Genomic DNA, 16,278 nt, shown 5'->3' with positions numbered 1-16,278 from the left:
ACTTTGACATCAAATATAATGCTAAGAAAAGCAACGTTATGATTGTTAGAAGTCGGGCAGATAAGCATCTGATAACCCCTGACTTCTCTTTATCTGGCATTGTCCTCAACAGATGCAATGAAATTAAATATTTGGGACATTACATAACTGATGACCTGTCTGATGATCGTGACATTCGTAGGCAGTATTGTATGATGTATGCACAAGCTAATACTTTGGTCAGAAAGTTTGGTATATGTTCTGTGAAGATGGCTCTTTTTAAAGCTTTTTGCACCTCATTTTACACGGCCCATCTGTGGCAAAGATACGACAAAAGTAGCCTGCAGAAACTTTATGTGGCCTACAATGACGGCATGAGGCTCCTACTCAGAGTGCCTAGATGGAGCAGTGCTGGCCATATGTTTGTACATGATGATGTTCCCACATGCGCAGCTGAGCTCAGGAATCTCATGTATGTGTAGATTTTCTGTGTCATCCAATAATATAATTGCAATTTTAGTAAATCCTGTTTTTAGTACAGTGAGATTTTTCTCAAGATTGTGGAAACATTGGTGTCATCATTTATTTGTGACTCAGTCATGTTTTTTTATTTTTTTTTTATTTTATTTTTTTTCTCTTATTTCCTTTTTTTATGGACCTTTTTGGTCTGGAATAAAGATTGATTGATTGATTGATTGACACCGTGACGTCATAGCCATACACAACTTCCATAAATAATAGTAATTGTGTGATTCAATGAGCTATATTAGCTATTTAGGCGCGTTTGTTTTAATAACGGCCGCTGCGTTCCTACAGGTGGCCGCCATTTTGTGTGAGGTTTAAGATGATTAATAAATGTGTCTCAATTTGACCCGTTTCAAAGTTTAAAAACATTTTTAAAATAGTTTCAAGTATTTTTATTGCATGAAACTTTTTCTATTTGTCTTAATAGGTGAACTCTACATATAAATTGAACATTTATTCATTTTACACATTTGCAGCCCCCCCTGCGTCTACTTGTTACATCGATTCTGTTCGGGTCAATTTGACCCGGAAGTCAAGTTAAAGTGCAAAAAAAGATTAAAAATGTCCAATTCTGTTTGTTTCCTTACAGCTATGAGCCTTTATTTCACCACACACACACAACACACCACACACACACTTTCTCCCTGCTCTCTTTGCTTCACGATGAACTGCGAGAAAGCAGGTGTTCATACAACTTTTGACGGGAACCTTTTCTGTTCCCGTGGGAAAACTCCACCCACACTGAGTGGACAAACTCCACCCACACTGAGTGGACAAACTCCACCCACACTGAGTGGACAAACTCCACCCACACTGAGTGGACAAACTCCACCCACACTGAGTGGACAAACTCCACCCACACTGAGTGGACAAACTCCACCCACACTGAGTGGGTAAACTCCACCCACACTGAGTGACACTCAGTAGAAGTGGAGGAAAACATAAATACTCTCTGCATGACTCATTTATCTTGATTTTAATTGGCAGGTCAATTTGACCCGGAACAGTTTGTGTGTCTCAAGTTCAATTATAAAGAGTGTCACCCTTTGAAAAAAAAAAAATTAAATGTAATATAAAAAAATTTACCAAAAATCACTTTCAAGGAAATTATTGTTTTTTTGTGTCTAGGTTTTTTTTCAGTGGACATAAAAAATGTAAATCCCATTTTTTATGTCCAAATGAGTAATTGAGTAAGTTGTCGTCATTAATCCTTAATTTCTGAGAAATTAAAAAAAAACATAATTGCACAAATTTTGATTGAGATGTTTAGTATTAGAGTTAATAATCAGTTAAAGAAATGTTTTGGTTCCTGACACTATATTACATGATAAAACTCTCCCCGGGTCAAATTGACCCACGAACATTATTGCTGTACCTCAGAAAAAAAGCCCCAAAAAGCTCTAATTATTACGGTAAATGTTATTTAACAATAAAAGCGTTTGGATCAGTTAGATAAACCATAAAGTTCTGGAGCTGACCCAGTTACGCTGACCTTTCACCCAGTTAGCACGTTAGCCACCCGAGCTAATTAGCCCCGTTCACTTTAACGAGAGCTAAGCTAACAGCTAGGAAGCTAACAGCGCTGTGTTTCACCATTTTTTATGTCCAAATGAGTAATTGAGTAAGTTGTCGTCATTAATCCTTAATTTCTGAGAAATTAAAAAAAACATAATTGCACAAATTTTGATTGAGATGTTTAGTATTGGAGTTAATAACCAGTTAAAGAAATGTTTTGGTTCCTGACACTATATTACATGATAAAACTCAAATTGACCCACGAACATTATTGCTTTACCTCATTAACGAACATAGCAGGAGGGTTAATTGGATTCCCGGTGACGGTTTAAGTTGCGGATTCAGACTGAGCGGAAAACTAGCGGAATTAAAAACACGGACGGCTTTGCCGCCATCTAGTGGCGGTTAGATGGACATGATGAAGGCGAAGCAAAGTCATCAGAAACGAATCAGGGGCGACAGGAAAGTTTTTAATTTAGCTGCTAAACATCCAGATATTAAAAGTTCAACCGCACTTTGTTGCAAATACAGAAATCCTGAACATTAGACATTATTAATAGGTTAAAAAAATGTAATTAATTCAAACCATTTCCTGAAAAACGAGCATTTTGAGTTTTGGTAATAGTCATTATATGTGAAGATGAAGGTCAAAGGTCAGAACCAGGATAAACATTTAACTTATTATCGACTCTCAGCTGAACACAAACCAAAAGCAGCGGCGGCTCGTTCAACCACTCCATGTTTATTGCTTATTCATATTTTTACATTAAAGTCATGAGGCTACCGAGATCAACAGAAACGGAACCGCTCGTTTTTCCATTTGGGTCGAGCTGAATCAACGACGACGGGATGAAACCAGAACCCATAAATAGCCAGTTTCCTGTTCTTCTTCTTCTTCTTCTGGGTCCAGACGCTGCAGCCGGAACAGCTGATCGGATCAATAACGGAACCAATAACCACCAGGAACCAAAACTATTGGGAGAAAAACGGCCCATCGGAACCAGGAAGAGAATCAGAAAACGGAGAGAAGTCCTGCTGAAGGTTCTGGGATTAACGGGATTATTTGAAGTTCTGGGAACCGAACCAAGATGGAGGAGCGTCTGTGGACCGGACCACCGGTTCCGACTTCATAAACATTATTATTTCATATTAATCTGTCCCCAGATCTCTGGAATAATCCCAGATATTCTGGATTATTCAGACATGCCAGCTGTCTTTCTAAGAGCGAAGGCTTGACCCATTTGGATCAGAACCAGAACTCGCAGGCCAAACGGGTTTCCCTGCTGAAAAATCCAGAAATTCACCAAACTACAGGTATGAACATGATTTTAATGAGAAACCCGGTTCTGTTTGGACCTCAGTCCCTCAGCCGTCCACTCCAGCAGAACCATCAGAACCGGGCCACGGGGAGTCTGTCTGACCCGTTTTCCAGTTCAGAGTGACGACGGTTCTGACCCGCTTGAACATCCAGTTCCTCCATCCAATCGCAGATCTTTCCGTCTCCTTCCATCCAGGACTTCCTGGTTTCCGACCAATCAGAGCCCAGAGAGCCACGCCCACTCCCATTGGTCCTGGACAAACCGGGCCCGATGGGTCAGCCTGGTCCTCGCAGGCTGAACGTTTTTTTAGTTTTAGGCTCAGCAACCGTTTGTCTCCTCAGAATCACCATGGCAACCAGTGACTTGGCGTTTTAAGGACGACTCAGCAGTTTCTTCTTCGTCCGTCAGAGACGAACAGGAAGGAAGAGAAAGGAAACCCGATACGACCCGGAGACGGGATTCACCTTCCGCCGGGTCGCTCCGAGTCACTGGTCCAAGGTCGTTCAACTGGTCCAAGGTCGTTCAGCTGGTCCAAGGTCGTTCAGCTGGATCAAGGTCGTTCAGCTGGTCCAAGGTCGTTCAGCTGGATCAAGGTCGTTCAGCTGGTCCAAGGTCGTTCAACTGGTCCAAGGTCGTTCAGCTGGTCCAAGGTCGTTCAGCTGGTCCAAGGTCGTTCAGCTGGATCAAGGTCGTTCAGCTGGTCCAAGGTCGTTCAACTGGTCCAAGGTCGTTCAGCTGGTCCAAGGTCGTTCAGCTGGTCCAAGGTCGTTCAGCTGGTCCAAGGTCGTTCAGCTGGTCCAAGGTCGTTCAGCTGGTCCAAGGTCGTTCAGCTGGTCCAAGGTCGCTCCGAGTCACTGGTCCAAGGTCGTTCAGCTGGTCCAAGGTCATTCAGCTGGTCCAAGGTCGTTCAGCTGGTCCAAGGTCGTTCAGCTGGATCAAGGTCGTTCAGCTGGTCCAAGGTCGTTCTGCTGGTCCAAGGTCGTTCAACTGGTCCGAGGTCGTTCAGCTGGTCCAAGGTCGCTCAACTGGCCCAAGGTCGTTCAGCTGGTCCAAGGTCGCTCAGCTGGTCCAAGGTCGCTCAACTGGTCCAAGGTCGTTCAGCTGGTCCAAGGTCGCTCCGAGTCACTGGTCCAAGGTCGTTCAGCTGGTCCAAGGTCGTTCAGCTGGTCCAAGGTCGCTCCGAGTCACTGGTCCAAGGTCGTTCAGCTGGTCCAAGGTCGTTCAGCTGGTCCAAGGTCGTTCAGCTGGTCCAAGGTCGCTCCGAGTCACTGGTCCAAGGTCGTCCAACTGGTCCAAGGTCGTCCAGCTGGTCCAAGGTCGTTCAGCTGGTCCAAGGTCGTTCAGCTGGTCCAAGGTCGCTCCGAGTCACTGGTCCAAGGTCGCTCAACTGGTCCAAGGTCGCTCAACTGGTCCAAGGTCGTTCAACTGGTCCAAGGTCGTTCAACTGGTCCAAGGTCGCTGAACTGGAGAGTTAACTGGTTCACAGTCCTCTAACTAGTTCCATTTGTTTACCTGGTTCCGGTTCTGGTTGTGCTAACTGGTTCCGGTTCTGTCCAGGGCTGCTGGTGTGGATGACAGCAGGTCGTTTCCGTTTAAATATTGTGAATCATGAGTGTTTACAGCCGTTTATAAAACATCCACACAGTAAAAGAAGAAACCCACACTGAATATTTACATATTTAACAACGAGTCCAGCGCCGGACCGGACCGGACCGGGCCGCAGGCGCCAACACAGGAGGAAACACCAGTCCCATCTGAGAACTGGAGATCTGTGCTACTCCTCCACACACACACACACACACACACACACACACACACACACACACACAGCCCTCCCGACCCAACATGGCGGCTCCAATGTTCGGGTTCAGAACTCGCTCTGCTCTAGGAAACAAGAGGAAACGGTAAAAGAAGCAGAAACCAGCCGGTTCTGGACCCGCTGCAGACTGGGAGTTCTGGTTCTGGTTCTGAATCAGCCTCTCTGGCCGTAGTTGGCCTCCTGGCCGTTGTTGGTCTCCATCGGATCCTCCTTGAAGTTCTCACACTGCTCCATCACCTTCCTGGAAACAGCAGGGGGCGCCAGAATGAGGGAAACCAGCAAACTTCAGAAAACATGTTTCAGTCGAGGTTCTGTCTGCTGGTTCGGAGCGGTCAAACCGGACCGGACCGGACTGGACTGGATCAGCCCGGACCGGACCGGACCAGCCCAGACCGGACCCGACCCGACAGGACCGGACCGGACCTTACCCGACCCGACAGGACTGGACCGACCAGACCGGACCTGACCGGACCAGACTGGACCCAACCGGACCAGACCGGACCTGACCTGACCAGACCGGACCCGACTGGACCGGACAGACCTGACTCAACCAGACCGGACCGACCCAACCGGACCAGACCGACCCGACCAGACCAGACCGCCCGGACCGGACCGACCCAACCGGACCAGACCGACCTGACCAGACCGGACCAGACCGACCCGACCAGACCGACCCAACCGGACCAGACCGACCAGACCGGACCGGACCAGACCGACCCAACCGGACCAGACCGACCTGACTCAACCGGACCAGACCGACCCAACCGGACCAGACCGGACCAGACCGGACCGACCTGACTCAACCAGACCAGACCGACCCAACCGGACCAGACCGACCTGACCAGACCGGACCAGACCGACCCGACCAGACCGCCCGGACCGGACCGACCCAACCGGACCAGACCGACCTGACCAGACCGGACCAGACCGACCTGACCAGACCGGACCGGACCAGACCGACGCAACCGGACCAGACCGACCCAACCGGACCAGACCGACCTGACTCAACCGGACCAGACCGACCCAACCGGACCAGACCGGACCGACCTGACTCAACCAGACCAGACCGACCCAACCGGACCAGACCGACCTGACCCAACCGGACCAGACCGACCTGACCAGACCAGACCGGACTGACCCAACCGGACCAGACCGACCTGACTCAACCAGACCAGACCGACCTGACCAGACCAGACCGGACTGACCCAACCGGACCAGACCGACCGGACTGGACCGACCCAACCAGGCTACACAGACTCAGATGGTTTGGAATAAACAGGAAATGTTCAGTAAACTGTTTCCATCTCAGCTGCAGCTCATTAACTAAACCCACCAACAGGGGGCGCAAACACCTCTTTATTTTGATTTTTTCTGTTGTGATATTTCAAAATGTGCATAAAAACATAGATAGAAATATGGATAACGATGAAAGTGATAAGTTATATCTACATTAGATACATTCATGTCAGAAACTTTGACTATGCAGCAGCTGCAGGTTTGGCTTAAACTCATTTCTCTGACTTCCCAGAACATTTGGGATAGAAATCCCAGAACTCTGTTATTATTTTTGCCTCTTTAGAATCACATGGCTCCGTTTATCAAAGCCGGCTTCTGATTGGTGGATCAGGACCTCCTGACGGCTCCGCACCCCCAGCTGCTTCCTGTTGGTCCAAACAGAAACAGAACCAGCAGGAAGCTTCTGACTGTTTGTCTTCCTGCTGGTCTGTCCCACAAAGTCCCAATAAATCCAGCGTGTGGCTGAGATGAGACGTGACAAAGGTCAAAGGGCATGAAAGTTCCTGCAGCTGACAGAGCAGCTAGGCTGACTGAAGATAAAGATCCACTCTGCAGCATTAAATTGTTTTATTGAAGCTTTTAACGGCCATGTTATCAACCCAGTGTTTCTTACTTAATCCCTGGTTGTAGATGTAACTTTGTTCCTGTCACTTTAAGGCAACAGGAAGTGAGGATTTAGGAGCAACGCCTTCTGAGTCGTCTGTATGCAGACGACTCTGTTGTTGCTCCAGACAGAGAGCGAAGCTGAACGTTGAATAAAAGTCTTACCTCGCCATCTCCTTGGTCTCCGGCTGGGAACTGTCCAGCTCAAGGACTTTCTCCAAAAGACCAACGCCGCCTTCCTTAATCAGCAGCGGACAGTATTTACTGGCTGCAGACGGAAACAGACAAGAACAAACCATGGAACGAGTCAGGCACACAGCTAGCATCTGAAGCTAAAAAGATCGGATCGTTTCATGTAAAGCTCATGTTTTATGAGCTGCAGCATCTGTAGCAGCAGCATTAGCATCAGCAGCAGCTCCAGCAGCAGCATTAGCATCAGCAGCAGCAGCATTAGCATCAGCAGCAGCATTAGCATCAGCAGCATTAGCATCAGCAGCAGCAGCAGCATTAGCATCAGCAGCAGCATTAGCATCAGCAGCAGCTCCAGCAGCAGCATTAGCATCAGCAGCATTAGCATCAGCAGCAGCTCCAGCAGCAGCATTAGCATCAGCAGCAGCTCCAGCAGCAGCATTAGCATCAGCAGCATTAGCATCAGCAGCAGCATTAGCATCAGCAGCATTAGCATCAGCATCAGCAGCATTAGCATCAGCAGCATTAGCATCAGCATCAGCAGCATTAACATCAGTAGCAGCAGCATTAGCATCAGCAGCATCAGCAGCATTAGCATCAGCAGCATCAGCATTAGCAGCAGCAGCAGCATCAGCAGCATTAACATCAGTAGCAGCAGCATTAGCATCAGCAGCATCAGCAGCATTAACATCAGTAGCAGCAGCATTAGCATCAGCAGCATTAGCATCAGCAGCATTAGCATTAGCAGCAGCATTAGCATTAGCATTAGCATTAGCATCAGCTCCATCATGGTGTTTGTCAGCTGACCCAGCAGATACTCACGGTAAACCGACACCAGGTTGTAGAGCGCCCAGGTGGCCCAGTGCTGGCTGACGGGGGCGATGCTCTGAGGAAGCAGCCGCAGGATCGGCTCGAACGACCTGCGGGTCGGACCGCACCGTCACCACAAGCAGCTTCTAATAACAGATCTAGATCTGCATATCTACGCCGCCTGCAGGTTTGATCCTCAGCGCAGAAAAGAATAAATGGATCTGAACGGAAACGGCCTGGTTCTAACTGAGACAGGCAGACAGCAGCTCCTCCACTGCTATCTGACTGACCTTTGACCCTGACCTACCTGTAGTTGATGTTGCGGCGGGAGCTGACGTCCCAGCTCTGGATGGCGTCCCACATCCTGTCCATGACGGCGTCGCGCCGCGGCTCCTCCATGCTCCACACCTGGGGCCCGTCGAACATGATGTGAGACAGAACGCCGCAGGCGTTGTAGGAGACCTCGATGCCGTCCGCCTTGCTCTCCAGCAGGTTGCTGCAGCGGGGGCGGGGGACGGTACAACGTTAGGACGCCCCCACGCCGCCTCGCGGCGCCCCCCTGCTGGCCCGGAGGACTCTCACCTGAACACGGTGATGAACTGAGGCGTGAGCAGCTGCGGCCGTAGAGACTTCACCTCCGCCACGTTACCCAGAAGCCCCAGCATGTTGCGGTGGAGCTCCTGCTTGTCTGGAAACTCCTGCGGATCAGAACCAGGTGAGACACGGGGCTGCTCAGAGCGGCTGCACTTCACCCCGCGTCCTGCAGGCGGCGCCTCTCACCTCCAGACACTCCAGGAAGAGGCTCATGCCGCGGCAGTTCAGGAACATCTGGCAGTTATCAGGCGTCTCATCGGTGATGTTCCAGAGCGCGCTCCAGGAGAACTCCATCACCTGGTCGCACTGCACACACACACACACACAATGTTACACACACACACACAATGTTACACACACACACACACACACACACACAATGTTACACACACACACACACAATGTTACACACACACAACGTCACATGCTCCAGGAGAACTCCATCACCTGGTCACACTGCACACACACACACACACACAATGTCACACAATGTTACACACACAATGTCACACACACACGTCACATACACGTCACACACACAATGTCACACACACACACACAATGTTACACAATGTCACACACACACACACACACCGTCACATACACACACACACACACACACACACAACGTCACACAATGTCACACATACACACACACAATGTCACACAATGTCACACACACACACACACACCGTCACATACACACATACACACACACAACGTCACACAATGTTACACACACACTGCACACACACACAATGTCACACATACACACACACACACAACGTCACACAATGTTACACACACACCGTCACACACACAATATCACACATACACACACACACAATGTCACACACACACACCGTCACATACAAGTCACACACACACAATGTCACACACACACAACGTCACACAATGTTACACACACACACCGTCACATACAAGTCACACACACACAATGTCACACACACACAACGTCACACAATGTCACACACACACAACGTCACACAATGTTACACACACACCGTCACACACACAATATCACACATACCGTCACACACACAATGTTACACACACAACGTCACACACACAATGTTACACACACAACGTCACACACACAATGTTACACACACAACGTCACACACACAATGTTACAAACACACACACAAACACACACACACACACACACAATATCACACACACACGTTACACACACACCGTCACACACACAATATCACACATACCGTCACACACACAATGTTACACACACAACGTCACACACACACGTTACACACACACCGTCACACACACACGTTACACACACACCGTCACACACACAATGTCTCACACACACACATGTTTGCGTGGCTATCTTTGTGGGGACTTTCCATTGACTTCCATTCATTTCTACAGCCTAAACCTGACCTTTACCCTTTTCCTAACCATCACATTCCTAACCCTAACCAAACTCAATTCACACCCACATGGAGCAAGTGGTCCCCACAACGTAGTATGTGTCAGGAAAATCGTCCCCACAAGTTATTACTAACAAACGCACACACACACACACACAACGTCTCACACACACCGTCACACACATCGTCACACACACAACGTCACACACACACCGTCACACACACACACACAACGTCACACACACACACACACACACACACACACACACACACACCGTCTCACACACAACGTCTCACACACACCGTCACACACACACACCGTCACACACACACACCGTCACACACACACCTGGAACAGGACGGGCAGAGACTCACCGTTCGGTCCTGCAGCTTCTTCTGGATCAGGTTCAGCATGGTCTGAGGGGAAACGCTCAGTTAGCACCAAACCAGCTGCATGTAACCCAGGGGACCCTCCCGGTGACCCCGGTGACCCTCCCGGTGACCCCGGTGACCCTCCAGGTGGAGTGTTACCTTGACGAAGCCCATCTTGCCCACGGCCTCCTTGTGGTGGTTGTCCACCTGGCAGACCAGGGCGTTGCAGAGATGCACGGCGATCCTCTGGATGGACTCGTCCTGCCGGGCCGGTTCCAGGATCTTCAGCAGCAGCTGGTTGACCCGACTGTACTGGAACTCCAGCTCCTCCGGGATGCTGAAGTTACAGAGCGTCAGGCAGCAGTTCCTCTGCACCTGCAGCAGACAGACGGCTCAGCACTGTGGCCACGCCCCCTGGTTGAGGCCGCGCCCCCTGTCTCTGATCCCACCCCTGGCTGAGGCCCTGCCCTCGTCTCTGGTCCCGCCCCTGACTCATGCCCCACCCCCTGGCTGAGGCCCCGCCGCCTGTCTCCGGCTACGCTCCTGGCTCATGCCCCGCCCCTGGCTGAGGCTCCACCCCCTGACTCTGACAACGCCCCTGTCTCTGACCCAGCCCCTGTCTCTGGTCCCACCCCTGTCTCTGACCCAGCCCCTGTCTCTGGTCCCACCCCTGGCTGAGGCCCCGCCCCCTGTCTCTGGTCCCACCCCTGACTGAGGCCCCGCACCCTGACTGAGGCCCTGACCTCGTCTCTGGCCCCACCCACTGGCTGAGACCCCGCCCCCTGGCTGAGGCTCTGCCCCCGTCTCTGGCCCCGCCCCTGACTCATGCCCCACCCCCTGTCTCTGGACCTGCCCCTGTCTCTGACAACGCCCCTGACTCATGCCCCACCCCCTGGCTGAGGCCCCGCCCCTGACTTACGGTGACCTCCTGGTACTGCTCCATCCCGTTCAGAACCACCTGGATGACGTCGCGGCGCAGGCGGACGCTCTGGTCGCCGCGGTACTCGGTGTTGGTCAGGTAGAAGAGCGCCGCGCTGCCCGTCACCTGGATGCTCTTGTCGTACTTATGGCACTTCAGGGCGGCGATCACCAGCTGCACACAGGGAGAGGAGACACCTGAAGGCCTGCGTAGGCGGGGTTCTGGTTCTGACCCGGTCCGGACCCGGTGCTGACCTGCAGCGCCCGCAGCAGCTGGCTGCAGTGCTGTATCCGGGCGATGTCGAACAGCTGGTTGATGGCTTTGTGCGCGAGCTCCGGGCGAAACTCGGTGTAGGCCTCGATGGCGTTCAGAACCTGATCCTCGTTCTTTGACCCGGTCACCTGAGGGGTCAAAGGGCAACACGCAGGAGAGGTCAGCAGAACCGCTCCAGAACTACTTTATCCCAGTTTTATTCAGGTTTAATGAGGTTTTATATTTTTACAGCAGCTCTAAACGTCTGTTTTGGCTGCACGGGAGCAGGAAGTGACGGGTCAGCGACCCGGGCGGTTCTGGTTCTGGTTCTGCTGGTACCTTGTAGGCCGGGATGTGTGTGACGCTGCAGAGCGTCGTGTCGTAGAGGCCCAGGAACTGCAGCGGCCTCTTCAGCTCCTGCAGCGGGTAGATGCTGCTCTTACACGGCTCGGTGCTGCGGGGGACAGACGGGCGTTAACCTGGGGGAACCGGGCCAGGACCGGGTCAGGACCGGGTCAGAACCCTACCTGGGCCGGCCCACGGCCTCCTCGAAGTGCGGCATGGTGCAGTTGTCCAGCATGATGTGACCCGAGATGTCCAGGGAGACGAGGTGGAGCAGCCGCTGCACCAGAACCGTCAGGATCTTCCGGGTCATCTTGAACTTCACGTTCCGCCTGCTCTCCCGGGACAGGTCCAGATGTCTGCAGAACCGGGTCAGAGGTCAGGGCCGTGCCGGGAGACCTCCTCCGGATCCCCCAGCACGCTCTCCTCCTCCTACCTGAGGTTGACCAGCTCCAGCACGGTGCCGACCACTTCCTCCGACAGGTCCACGTTGTAGAGGACGAGCGAGGCCAGCCGCTCCCTCCACTGCGTGAGGAAGGACGCCCCCTGCAGGCGGACGTTGGACAGGTCCAGCGCCGTGACGGAGCGCAGCGGCCGCAGCAGAGGCTCCGCCTCCACGTCGTCCGGCAGCTGGCCCAGGTTCAGCAGCCGCAGCCGGTTGAAGCCCTGGAAGCTGAAGTCCGTCTCCAGGGCCTGCCGGGCCGTCGGCACGTCCTCGTCCTCGTCCTCGGAGTCCTCGGTGCAGGCCAGCGGGGCGCCGCCCTTCCTGTAGAAGATGTTACTGCAGCCGAACAGGCAGAGGGACACCAGCGTCTCCCGGAAGCTGGACAGGGTCTTCAGGCTGCGGGACGACAGGCTGTTGCAGTAGGTGAGGTGGAGCTCGATGAGGTCCTGGAGGGACGAGAGGTGTACTGGATTAGACTGGATTATACTGGATTAGACTGGATTAGACTGGTTTATACTGGATTAGACTGGATTAGACTGGATTAGACTGACTGGTTTAGACTGGATTAGACTGGTTTATACTGGATTATACTGGATTAGACTGGATTAGACTGGTTTATACTGGATTATACTGGATTAGACTGGATTATACTGGTTTATACTGGATTATACTGGTTTATACTGGATTATACTGGATTATACTGACTGGTTTATACTGGATTATTCTGGATTAGACTGGATTATACTGGTTTATACTGGATTAGACAGGATTATACTGGTTTATACTGGATTATACTGGATTACACTGGATTAGACTGGATTATACTGACTGGTTTATACTGGATTAGACTGTATTATACTGACTGGTTTATACTGATTAATACTGGATTATACTGACTGGTTTATACTGATTAATACTGGATTATACTGACTGGTTTATACTGGATTATTCTGGATTAGACTGGATTATACTGGTTTAGACTGGATTAGACAGGATTATTCTTGATTAGACTGGATTATACTGGTTTGTACTGGTTTGTACTGGATTGTACTGGTTTATACTGGATTATACTGGAATAGACTGGTTTATACTGGATCACTCTGGATTATACCGGATTATACCGACTGGTTTATACTGACTGGTTTATACTGGATTATACTGGATTAGAAAAATTCCCTGATCGTTTCTTAGATACCTGAATCTAGATCAGATTTAAAAAGCAAATAAACTCCTAATAAACTTTTGAAGACAAACTGTCTGAATATGTCATGAAAGATTCTTCCTCCACGTTTCTGTGAAAATTTGTTTCTTTCTGCGGCACTTTGGCCTCAGATCGACTCATGGCTGCCCTCTGTGGTCTGAACAGCGGTACTGCATCTGAATTTTCCCATTGGTTCCCACTGGGTTTAAAGCATCTCTCTCAGCCTCGCCCCCTGGTGGCGAGTCAGGAGTTTCACAGGTCGCCATAAAGTCACCGTAACGCTGAAAAAAGCCACTAAATGTGAAATTAAATTGGCAGCAGAGCTTCTTTCATCCGCAACCACACACTTAGCCAAGACTGTGATAGGAATAAACATTTTGTATTTAAGATTATAGCATTTTCTGTAATGTTTATTTTCTAATTAATTAGGAATTATTAGTTTATCTACACGTTTCATTGCGTTTCTCATACAGCCTGACTAGCGGTCAGAGTGTGTAGGACGTGGAGGCTCCACCTGCTTCCTGATGGCCTCCAGGTCCCGGTCCCGGACGAAGTCCTCCCTCAGCTGGACCCGGGTCAGCCTGGTGCTGCGCGGGTCCGAGAACAGCTGGAAGAAGCTCTCCTCCGGCTCAAAGTTGCTGTCGGTGTGGACCAGCTCCATGTACCTGCGGGAGACAGGAAGTCAGGGCGGCGGCGGCGGCGGCCACAGAGGGCGTCCCGACGGCGAGCGGCGGTCTGCGTACGTGTTGACGAGTTTGTCGCAGATTTCGCTGGGCAGGAAGATGTCGGCGCGCATGCAGAGCTTGTTCCTGAAGCCCTGGTAGCACATGGTCTTCCTCAGGTTCCTCAGGCAGAACACGGTGGCCAGCGTCATGAGGCTGTCCGGGTCGTCGCCCGCTTTGGCCGCCATGTTCGCCCCGCGCTGCTGCTGCTGCCGGCTCAGGTCAGAACAGAGGACCTGAAGGAGGACGGGCAGAACGTCAGCGGTCCAGATCAAACCATTAAAGTGACCAAACATCCCGTCATCGGAGCAGCAGCGGCTCTGATCCGGTCAAGACGCTTTCAGCAGAACCTCAGACTGAGAGGAAATGATCTGAAGCTAATCCCAGATTAACAGGAAGTCGTTTCTCTGAGGTCAAGTGACGGATGAAGAGAAAGTTTGAAAATAACAAATTCAAGAAAAAACAACAATAAAAACTGAATCAAGATAAAATCTGAAAAAAATCCTGAAAATTATGATGTGAAAAGTTTAATTTCTACAGATTAAAATCTGAAAACTTGAAATTCTTCTAGATTTTATAATGAAGAATCAGAGAAAAACACATTATTAAAAACCAGATTAAAGTTGGATTAATGCAGGAAATGAGAATAAAATCCTGACATTAACAGAATAAAGTTATTAGGATTAAATTGTTGTTTTTTTTACTTTTTACCAAAAAAATAAAACACTTCATCTTTTAACACATCATCATCATCATCATCATCAGGGTTCTAGAACGACTGAGTCAGAGGTCAGAGGTCATGGATGGATCCTGGAGGAAAACCTGAGGCAGGGGGTGAAGACGGAGTAGATCAGAGCAGATTCATGGCCTAGTCAAAGTCCAGCCCTGGATCCAGGACATGAAAACTCCCTTCAGATGTTCTCCATCCACCCTGAGCCGAGATGTTTTCTAAACAACAAGAGGCTTCACTCTGTAGGACTGTGGCGGACGCTTCCATTTTTTCCTTCCACTTAACTTTAAAAACAAACAGAAGTCTGAGAGTCTCGGAAAGAGGAAAAGTTCAATCATGAACCATTAATATGACATTTATGATATAAATGCAGCCACTCAGCTGTTAAAGCGCGACATGAGTAAAATCTACGGATTATTTCCAATCTTAATCAGATTATTAATCATTAATGAAACATTTCTGCTGCTCCTCCGCAGGAAACCAGCTGTTCAGAAACTATTTTTAGTCATGAATAAATCTGATCCGGAGCCTCCGGGTCGGTCGGAACCAGCCGAGGGGTTCGGTGACCCGGTTTGCTCAGTTCGGAACACAGAGATGAAGTGAAGGAGAAACAGTTAGCAGCAGGTTAGCAGGCTAGTCGCTGCCGCTAGCTGAACCGGTTCGAACCCGGTTCGGTTCTGACCCAGCAGAACCGAACCGGGTCAGCAGCAGTAGCTGGTGCTCGGACCGGTTCGGGCTGCTGTCCGCCTCATTCCGCCCTCGGTTCGGGTTCACGGTACCATTAGCTCGCTGCTAGCGCTGACTTTCCTAGCTAAACTTAGCAGGGAGCTAACAGAACCGGACAGCTGAGCCGGATCAGACCGGCTCGCGGACCGGGTCAGCGGGGCAGAGCCGCGGCTCGGGCCCGGTCCGGGTTCTGGCAGGTGAGCCGCAGCCTACCTGGGCTTCGTGTCCTGGTGACGGGCTCGGTGAAGCTGTCTTCAGTCCTCAATCATCTGATTTTCGCTTTCGTCCCGATGTCAACAAACAGACTCCGCCCCCTCCTGCTCTTCCTCCTCCTCTTCCTCCGCTGCCACTTCCGGTAGCTGTCATCACGGAGCAGCTAGCTGCGCTGCTAACACACCTGCGCTACAGGAGGCTGGCAGCAGGGCGGCCATGTTGGAGGTTTAGGGGTTAAAACGTGGAGCAGGGCCGCTCCAGGGCCGGTCCGAGGCTCTTTGGGGCCCAGAGC

The 16,278-nt window shown here is 50.7% G+C and overlaps 1 protein-coding gene across 1 annotated transcript in view; it reads right to left on the bottom strand.

The window, feature by feature from the left end:
* Positions 1-2,742: 2,742 nt before the first annotated feature.
* The window catches only part of zer1 (zyg-11 related, cell cycle regulator), a 13,572-nt gene continuing 36 nt past the window's right edge, over positions 2,743-16,278 (bottom strand). Inside the window, exons 1-16 of the mRNA XM_081613588.1 lie at positions 15,987-16,278; positions 14,339-14,553; positions 14,110-14,260; positions 12,386-12,840; positions 12,135-12,308; positions 11,947-12,061; positions 11,610-11,756; positions 11,356-11,529; positions 10,596-10,811; positions 10,440-10,481; positions 8,836-8,955; positions 8,638-8,753; positions 8,363-8,551; positions 8,068-8,165; positions 7,222-7,324; positions 2,743-5,398 (exon numbers count right to left, since the gene is read on the bottom strand). The exon at positions 15,987-16,278 is cut by the window's right edge and continues 36 nt beyond it. Of these exons, the coding sequence (XP_081469714.1) occupies positions 5,311-5,398; positions 7,222-7,324; positions 8,068-8,165; positions 8,363-8,551; positions 8,638-8,753; positions 8,836-8,955; positions 10,440-10,481; positions 10,596-10,811; positions 11,356-11,529; positions 11,610-11,756; positions 11,947-12,061; positions 12,135-12,308; positions 12,386-12,840; positions 14,110-14,260; positions 14,339-14,505 (2,355 nt within the window). The 5' untranslated portion in view covers positions 14,506-14,553; positions 15,987-16,278 and the 3' untranslated portion in view covers positions 2,743-5,310. The remainder of the gene's footprint in view (positions 5,399-7,221; positions 7,325-8,067; positions 8,166-8,362; positions 8,552-8,637; positions 8,754-8,835; positions 8,956-10,439; positions 10,482-10,595; positions 10,812-11,355; positions 11,530-11,609; positions 11,757-11,946; positions 12,062-12,134; positions 12,309-12,385; positions 12,841-14,109; positions 14,261-14,338; positions 14,554-15,986) is intronic.

The sequence above is a fragment of the Poecilia reticulata genome, chromosome 12, assembly GCF_904066995.2.
Source record: "Poecilia reticulata chromosome 12, P_reticulata-male-v2, whole genome shotgun sequence".
Taxonomy (NCBI): domain Eukaryota; kingdom Metazoa; phylum Chordata; class Actinopteri; order Cyprinodontiformes; family Poeciliidae; genus Poecilia; species Poecilia reticulata.
This window is presented reverse-complemented; position numbering and strand designations above follow the sequence as displayed.